The sequence below is a fragment of the Halichoerus grypus genome, chromosome 13, assembly GCF_964656455.1.
Source record: "Halichoerus grypus chromosome 13, mHalGry1.hap1.1, whole genome shotgun sequence".
Taxonomy (NCBI): domain Eukaryota; kingdom Metazoa; phylum Chordata; class Mammalia; order Carnivora; family Phocidae; genus Halichoerus; species Halichoerus grypus.
The window spans coordinates 86,029,076-86,038,334 of NC_135724.1; the positions used below are offsets into that span (position 1 = coordinate 86,029,076).

At 54.2% G+C, this 9,259-nt stretch overlaps 1 protein-coding gene across 7 annotated transcripts in view; it reads left to right on the forward strand.

The window, feature by feature from the left end:
- The window catches only part of HECTD4 (HECT domain E3 ubiquitin protein ligase 4), a 178,521-nt gene extending 172,549 nt beyond the window's left edge, over positions 1–5,972 (forward strand). For all 7 annotated transcript variants that reach the window (XM_078060946.1, XM_078060947.1, XM_078060950.1 and 4 more), the window contains 4 exons: positions 1,462–1,628; positions 1,976–2,171; positions 2,727–2,949; positions 3,739–5,972. In XM_078060946.1, the coding sequence (XP_077917072.1) occupies positions 1,462–1,628; positions 1,976–2,171; positions 2,727–2,949; positions 3,739–3,875 (723 nt within the window). In that variant the 3' untranslated portion in view covers positions 3,876–5,972. The remainder of the gene's footprint in view (positions 1–1,461; positions 1,629–1,975; positions 2,172–2,726; positions 2,950–3,738) is intronic.
- Positions 5,973–9,259: the final 3,287 nt, after the last annotated feature.

The following is a 9,259-nucleotide window of genomic DNA, read 5'->3' on the forward strand; positions in this document are numbered from 1 at the left end:
CCCTGACGGGCCCCCCCAAAGACGCAGGGTTGCAGGGTGCCCAGCAGCTGAGCGAGCAGAGGCGCCGGGAAGGGAACTCCTAAGGCCGACCCACTTTCGCTTTTAAGAGCTTGGTTTTGGGGCCTCAGAGTGCAGGAGGTTGGCTCCTGGGGATCCCCCGAGATCGGCCAGGGAAGGGCAAGGGGTGGGGAATGGAGGTGTCCTCCTGGCGTCTCGAGCCACACGGAGCTAGCGAGAGCACAGCGGCGTCCGACGGTCCGTCTGCCCGCACAGCCCGGGCCCCCGCAGGCCGTGCGCTCAGAGCTCAGGCTGCCGGCCCCGGGTTCACAGGCGCGGGGGTCCGGCCACGGGCCAGGCCCTGGGCTCTCACCCCAGCCGCGGGGCGCTCCCGGGTTGCTCTCCGGGTATGGGAGGCCCCGTTCTGGAGGGCCGTGTGCCCACGTCCTCGCGACGAGGCCAGGAGGGAGGGAGGCTCAGAGAGGAGAGCTGGCGGGGAGCAGAGCCACCAGTGGAAGCCAGGCCTGGCCGGCTGCCTGTGCTCGCCGGGGAGCGTCAACTGGGGGGGGCTCACAGCCCGGGCGTTGTCTCTCCCTGGGCTACCACTCGGGGCAGCACAGGGCGCACCGAAGTCGGGATCTTGGGTTAGTGGTTGGCTTCCCAGCAGAGACGGGGAGGACAGTGAACTGCCTAAAGGGTCAAAGCAGGATGGCCCTCACGGGCTAGGGATTTAGGGGTCCCTGCCGGGCACTGCTCTGAGAAGTCCTCCCAGGGCTGTGGTAGCAGTAAGGGCCGGGGGCAGGCAGGGGACATAAGACCGCGTCCAGAAGGGCCGTCCGGGCAAGGCTTCTTTCTGCAGGGGTGGGGCAAAGCCTCAGAGGGTGCCGGGATACACACTACCCGGGGTTGGGGCGCGTGAACCGGGAAGAAATGCTCTGAACTTTGGGCAGTTGTACCTGGACCTTCGCCACCAGAGTTACAGGTTTATGCCCCTCTGGGCCGGATCCGGTCGTCTCCTCCAGAGCCCGGCGTGCACATCAGCGTCTTTGGGACACTACTTTTGGTTTCCCAAATGATTGGCTTTTAAAACTAAATATGGATACAGATTCGGCTTTGGGCAAGGCTGAATCCAGGTGTCCAAGTGATGTCGTCAATAATTGGTTTCGAGAGGGTCCCCAGTAGTACGAGAGGTGCCATTTTACAGTCGTGGCCACGCCAGGGACAGAGGACTGCTGCTTCCAAATGGTAACAGCAGAAGCCCTGCAATTTGGGTCTCGTGAGCCGGGCCTCAGCCACACGCCCAGCCCTGAACTCACGGCACGTCTGGGCAGGCCGGTGCCGGGTGCACCTTCATGACGGTCAAGGGCAGCCCCCACGCGGACGGTGCCCGCTGTTTGCCCGACTGGAGATGGGGGTTCCGTCTCCCGGGTCAGGCAGGTAGCCTCGGTCCGCCTCTGCCCCCAGATCAACGATGAGAGCGAGCTGGAGGCGCTGTGCGCCGAGATCGCCTCCCAGCACCTGGCCACCGAGAGCCCGGAGGGCCCCAGCAAGCCGTGCTGCAGGTTCACCTACCTGACCATGACGGGCGAGGAGGTGGAGCTGTGCAGCCGCGGCCGGCACATCCCTGTGGCGTGAGTGGTGTGCCTGCCGAGGGGACCGGCCAGTCGGCCTGACGGGGTGTCGCGGCAGCGCCGGGACTTGGGCGGCCTGGGCTGGGCGGGTGACAGACGGGTTTCCCCAGTGGGAGGAACGTGAGGCAGGACGGTGGGGGACGGCAAGGAGGGAATGTGTTCAGCGTGACTTTGTAATCACGAAAGCCCCGGTGCGAGGCGGGTGACGCCCGAGGCAGGAGAGGACGTCCCGGTACCTGGGCCCTCGGCCGGGGGGGGGGGGGGGGAGCGTGTGGCCCTGAGACTGGGCGCAGCCCCGCGGGCCGCCTCGGCGTTCTCCCTCACCCGGGCGGCCCTCGCGCCGGCAGGTGGGAGAACAAGGACATCTACGCGGCCGCCATCCGGAGCCTGCGGCTGCGGGAGCTGCAGAACGCCGAGTGCGTGACGGCCGTGAGGGCGGGCCTGGGCGCCATCATCCCCCTGCAGCTGCTCACCACGCTCAGCCCGCTGGAGATGGAGCTGCGCACGTGCGGCCTCCCTTACATCAACCTCGAGTTCCTCAAGGTCGGTGGCCTGGGGCCGGCAGGCGGGGTCGGCGGGGGTCTGCCCTGGTGCTTCCTGTGTCGCAGCGCTGCCCTGGGAGGCGGCGGGGGGAGGCCGTGCTCAGCCCGTCTCACAGCTGAGTTGGCCGAAGCTTCCTCGCGGCAGCGTCATTCCCAGACCACTGGCCTCCAGGCCCCCGTCCTAAGCCGGGTCCCGAGAGACGACCGCTCTTGCTGAGCCCCCTCCACTCCCCAGCCTGGCCAGCTTCCCTCGGGCGGGGCCCTGGCATCCCGGGGTTGCTTCTTGCGAGCTGCGCGACCTTGCCCGAGTGACTTCACATCCAGTGGGAACGGTGACAGGACCCGCCCGGTGTGTCCACGGGGTAACCTGGGTCGAGCCTCTGCTGCTGGGCCTGACGTGCAGGCTGCGCTCCCACACGCGGGTGCTGGGACAGTACCTCCCAGGCCTTCGTCATCGTCACCATCCCCGTGTCCTGCTGCACCCACCTGGCCTAGGGAGGTACTGGGCTAGCAGAGGCCCGGGTCTGCTCACGGCTCGGGGGCCTTTCTTCCCCAGGCCCACACCATGTACCAGGTGGGGCTGATGGAGACGGACCAGCACATCGAGTTCTTCTGGGGGGCGCTGGAGATGTTCGCCCAGGAGGAGCTGTGCAAGTTCATCAAGTTTGCCTGCAACCAGGAACGCATCCCGTTCACCTGCCCCTGCAAGGACGGGGGCCCTGACACAGCCCATGTGCCCCCCTACCCCATGAAGATTGCCCCCCCAGATGGCACAGCAGGTACCGCCCTCCCCTTGTCGTGTTCCAAGTCGGGACACACAGGCCCTTCTCTCAGTTGGGAGCTGGGGCTGCTGGGCCCTGCGGGAGGGAGATCAATGGACAGCTAGACCCCGGTGTAAATGGGGGAGGGGCGCGCGGTCACTTGACCCCCAAACCTGACCTCAGCCAAGAGTCCTCCATAGCGGCCCAAGGTTGACACATTTTCTGATGTTTTATTTATTTTTTTAAAGATTTTATTTATTTGAGAGAGAAAGAATGAGAGAGCATGAGAGGGGGGAGGGTCAGAGGGAGAAGCAGACCCCCTGCTGAGCAGGGAGCCCGATGTGGGACTCGATCCCGGGACTCCAGGATCATGACCTGAGCCGAAGGCAGTCGCTTAACTAACTGAGCCACCCAGGCGCCCTTTCTCTGATGTTTTAAGAAGCTAAAAATCCAGAAAGGTTTTAATTTTCCAACTTTTAAATGTAGAAAAATAAAACCCTCTGCTGGCCCGACTTCTCTCCAACCAGGTTCCCTCCCAGGTCGGCACCGTGATGCCCGCTGCTGTACAGTAGTTGTGTCCGCCATTTTCTCCTCCGGAATCTTCTCTCCTTTTGCCCCTGCCCTGCCCCGCCCCTGCCCTGCCCCTGCCCTGCCCCTGCCCTGCCCCTGCCCTGCCCCTCCTCCTGATGAGCCTTGGGGTTGGCTCAGAGCTGCCCGGAGCAGCAACCCTGGACGCAGAGAGGCCGACAGGCCTCCCTGGAATCGTAGCCCAGCCTCCTAACGCTGGCCTGGTGGGGTTTTTTGCAGGTTCCCCAGACTCTCGCTACATCCGAGTGGAGACCTGCATGTTCATGATCAAACTTCCCCAGTACTCCTCTCTGGAAATCATGCTGGAGAAACTTCGTTGTGCCATTCACTACCGAGAAGACCCCCTGAGTGGCTGAGGGGAGGGAGCCCCAGAGTGAGTCCGTCACTGAGGCACCGCTCCGCCGGCTTGGGAAGCCTGCCACTGAGGGCACATCCCTCCGGGCCCTGCGTGAGGAGTTGGCGACATTTTGCTTTTCTGAACTTTTGTCCACATTCCAGGGCTTCCTGGAAGACTTAACCTTTTGTATTTGTATGTTTCGTGATGGGTTGGTTCTTTTACTACCTGTTTGTGGTATGTTTGTAGGATAGTTTAGTTCCCAGGCAGCCTGTGTCTCATTTGATCTTCCTGGACATTGTCTTTCATGGCCACCGGATTCTGATGCCATAAGGCCCCAGTTAGTTCCACATCATGGAATCACCCAGCAGGAAGCTGGTGGTGAGATCCCAACGGCCACACACAGCATCCTGTTCTCTCCGCAGAGCATCTTCACAAACAAGTCTGTGGCCCTGCCCCTCCTGCCTTGAGGGGGAATTGATCCTGGACACAGCTCCCGCAGGCCTCCTTCCATCTTGAAATGGTTGGGCCAGTTACCCAAACGTGGGAGACACATACAGGGAGCTTTCTGTGTTACTCTTCCGGCTTTAGAGCCTTGTTTATGGTCTGGGTTTTTCTGAGGAAAAGCACGCCCCCCCCCCCCCAGCCATGGTTCCCCCCTTCCCACCCAGACAACCCTCTGCCCTGTCTCCTCTGGGCCCCTGGTCTGACAGTTTTCCACTGAGCGTTCCTCAGAAGACCAAAGGGTTCATCCCAAATCTTAGTTCACAGCCAGGCGTGTTGCAGCTCCAGGAGTTGAGAAGGACACCCAGAGGAGGAGGGACAGCGCTCGAGTGGGGGCCTTTTTCTGAGACTGATTGAACAGGAAAGCACAGGATTCAAGCCTACCCCCCGCTTTTGTACTCAGAAACAGCCCTTCTTCACCGCAGTGTTGGTGAGTGGGCCACACACCCATTTTAAAAAGAGCTGACTGAGGTGCTCTGCTCAATTCAGGGTCTCCTTCAGTGACTAAGACCTTCCAAGGACCACTGTGGGGTCCTCTGCCCCCTCTGGCCAGGCCCACCCCCTACTCCCTTGCCACCCCATGTGAGCGTGTGTGCCAGGGCTGAGCTCCAGGCTCACCCGCTGCCCCAGTGCATTGGTGCCCCAAACAGGTCTTTGTCCGATGGTACTTTGTTCCAGAGTAGCATATGCCATCTTATTGGACACTGTCATTTTGGGCCTTGCCAGTTCTCATGGAATCGCATCACTGTATTTATTGTATAATATTGTGAATACTGAAAGTTCTGAGTGAGTGAGTGCTGACGAGAAGGCTCTGGAGTGTGAATGCTCGGGAGAGAAAGCTGTGCTTTTCCTTTCTCTGCTGTGGCCCTGGCCTGTTGGAAAGTTGTATGGATTTAGACTTAGAGCCATGAGCATCCATCTCCTCCCTCTTATTCTTAGGAAATGCATTAAGAACCATTATAGAAATGATTCCCCAACCTAAGGAAAAGCTAAAACCGGATTCATCGTTCCGGCTGCATCGGCTCCATCTGATGCACGAGCAGTCCTGTCTGGAGGTGAGCACCTGCAAGCAGCTTCCCTGCTTGAAAGGAAGAGGGTTGCCCGCCGCCTCCTAGCAGCGAGAGCCCCGTGGACTGGGGGTCACACCAGGGTGTAGTCCTGACAAAGGATCCTCTTATTTCTGCATAACGAAAGAGCCTCTGGATTATTAGAAGTGGTTCTTCCTCTCTGTATTTTTACAGTCTTGGTCCCTTCCAATCCTTCCCATCCCTTGAATGGGCTCAGAATTGTCAACTACCTCCCCCGGGGGGGTTGGGAAGCTTCTTCTGGCCCATCACTTGAACGGATGACAGCTGTGAGTGGGATGTTTGCTGCTAACACGACTGCGTCTCCCAGAGAGCACACTGAGCGCTCCAGACCGATTCAAACCTTGGCCCTAAAAAAAAAAAAACGTGTGCTGTAAAGTTACTTGATGTATATTTATTATAATTATTTATGGTTGCATTTAACAAAGTTTTCATTCAATTTGATGCTATTTACACCACTGCTGTGTAAAGGAAGCTCACTACAGGAAAAAAGTCGCACCAATAAATAACCTTCATCTAATTTTGATTTACCTGAAGAGTTGTGTGATCATCTACTCACTGGAAAGATTCAAAGGCTGACAGGCTCGGATGGCTCTGATACCGAAGTGCTTGTCCAGTAGTTAGGAATTAATTAGGTCTCTGCACTTGATGTGATTCTTACTCCACCATGCTTATAAGCTATCCTTTCCTCCCATTCAACTCCTTGAAGCTGGTTTTCATATAGAAAGTATGATTCTTCGAAGGGATGGAAATCCAAGGTCAAAGCTAAACCTAACGCTGCATGTTCTGCCCCCTACTCATAGTGGAGCTTGTCTATACTCTTCTGCCAGTGTGAGGATTTTCGTCCAGGAGCTCATTGCACTGGAAGAGTCTAGGCCGTTCTTAGACCACATATCCTCCCTTGGGAGCCGGCAGTGGACTTAGAACTGTACAGAAGGGAAGTGCACAGAAGGTAGACTTAGTGCTGCTTTCTTAAGATCGATGGTTCTGCCCTCTTCTTGCACAGCTCTCCCTTGCCACCCCGAAAGGGAACCCTGTGGTCTGCATTCAGGAGAATCCAGCCAGTCTCCTTGACCTGCTTATCACGTCCTCCTGCTCCACGGGAGGCCTCACACAGACCCACTTAATTCTTCTTTTGACCCTACCTTTATACTTAATAAATGCTAAATTTTAGTGGAAGTTATCCCACCTATGTCTTTATTACAGGAAGAGCAAGAGTCCTCTTGGATGAGGAATAAGCAACTTTCCTCCTCCTGTCTGTTGCCTCACGGCACTAGAAACAGCAAAAGCAACCACTCTCAGCTAAGAGAAGACTTCTGTTGGACGGGAGAAGCTGGGGAGTGCGGTGCCTCAGCTGAAGATATCTCACTGAGCACAGCAAGGATTCTCCTGCTCTCCAGAATGGCTGAGGCCATTTTAAAGAGTTGCTTCTTAAAAAACAAGTGTATTCAAAATTACACTATCCAATAATAGACAACATTCATCCTCATTAGTCATCAGGGAAATGCCTATTAAAATCATGACAAAAATCTATACAACTACCACCCCCCCCCCATGGTTGGGGGCAGATGTGGAACCAAGCACATACTGATGGGAATGTAACCTACAACTGCTTTGGAAAACTGGTACTCTCCACTACACATGCCCTAAGACCAGCAATCCCAGGCCAACAGAACACATACACACGCGCACCAAAAGCCGTGTAAGAGAATGCCCACAGTAGCAGTCACGGCGCTCGCCGCAGTGGCACATGATGGAATGCTGGGCAGGAAGGAAAGCACACTACTGCTACGTACAACCATGCGGAGGAGCCACACACACAGTGATCAGCAAGAGAAATCAAGCATTAAAAAGTACTTAATGGTATAAGTTCATTTAAATAATACTGAAAAGTGAAAAATAACTGATCTATCTTACCATAAAATGTCAAGATAGTGGTGGTTTTGGGTCCCAGAGGATAGTGCCTGAGAGTAGGAGGGGTGTTCTGGGGTCTTGGTGATGTTTTTGATATGGGTGGTGGTGATAGATAACGTGTTCACGGTGGGCTGTGTACTACCAGGCACTTTTCTGTAGGGATGTTCTCCTGGAGGGATAGTTTCTTAATAACAAGTACTGAGTCTGGCTGGCTCAGAGTATGTAACTCTTCATTTCGGGGTCAAGTTTAAGCCCCGTGTTGGGCATGTTGCCTACTTATAAAAATAAAATCCCAATGCCTCAGTGCCCCTCCACCAAATACAAGTACACCAAAATGAGGACCTGCTTGTGTTCTGTCTCGCTGTGTCTCTGTCAAATAAATCTTTAAAAAAAAAAAGAACAAAAAACGCACATTCCATCTTCATGAAACTAAAATCTTTTTAATCCACAATTTCTGAAAGGATAACTATTGGAAGAATTCATGAACACATCATGGGAAGCAAGCTTATTTGTACCTCCCTCTAAAAAACAAACATTGTAAAGGGAAGAAGGAATTAGAAGCCCCATGTGCCAGGAGGAAAACAAGGATTGGAAATTCATGTAAGAAGCAGAAGTTCAAGCCCACCACCCTGGAGAAAGAAGTCCTATTCAGGAGAAACCACCTGAGCAGCTGAGATTCCAGCCCCACCCTAGGTTTACACAGCAGGCTGGAAGACCCTTTTCTGGACTAAACCAGAGATAAGACCTACAGATTCTGACAGCAGGAGCTCTCCAGTGAAAATGCCAGCCGGTTGCCCCACAGTGAACATGACAGTTAAAGAAGCTTCTCATTTTTAGTGCCCCAGTCTTTTTTTTTTTTCCTCTATTCTAGATTTTATTTATTTATTTGACAGAGACACAGCGAGAGAAGGAACACAAGCAGGAGGAGTGGGAGAGGGAGAAGGAGGCTTCCCGCTGAGCAGGGAGCCCGATGTGGGTGCTTGATCCCAGCACACTGGGATCATGACCCGAGCCGAAGGCAAACGCTTAACGACTGAGCCACCCAGGCGCCCCACCCCAGTCTTAAATATAGACAGCCAAGACACAGATTTGAGGAAAAGTCTGTAACATAAAATACCAAAACAAAAATTACAGAGTAGAACAAGATATCTAAGAAACAGCTATGGCACAAAGTATGAGAACAAGTACTGCATCGGGGTGCCTGGCTGGCTCAGTTGGTGGAGGGTAGGACTCCTGATCGTGGGGTTGTGAGTTTGAGCCCCACATGAGTGCAGAGATTACTTAAAACTTTAAAAAGTACTGCATCCATTGAGTAAGGGGGAAAAAGGCTGTCGGAAAGGATAAAAGACAGGTTTTGGAAATACCAGAAATATATTTAATATAAGAATGAAAGGATAAGGTTGAACTTTCCCATAAAGTTGGGCAAAAAGAATATGAAAGAAAAAATGGATCAGTCTAAGAGTGTCAATATCCAACTATCACTGGAATTCTGCAAAGAGAGAAAACAGAAGAGAAATTACCAAAAAAAAAAAAAAACTCTGAAAAACAAGAGGTCACAAGTTTCTAAAATGCTTATTAAGTGTCCAGCTCTTTGAATGGAAAAAGAATCCACACCAACATACACATGGGGAAGTTTAAAAATAGACATCCTAAAAAGCTTCAAGGGGGAAAAATGACATGCAAATCAGAATGGCATCAGGCTTTAAAACAATCTAGAAAGAATGCTTTCAGGACACTTCTAATTCTAACCACGATAGATGAACAGAAACCAGACTTACCCTCCCCCATCTCAACAACTAAAATAAAAACCTGACATGTAGGGCACCTGGGTGGCTCAGTCAGTTAAGCATCTGCCCTTGGCTCAGGCCATGATCTCAGGGTCCTGGGATCGAGCCCTGCATCA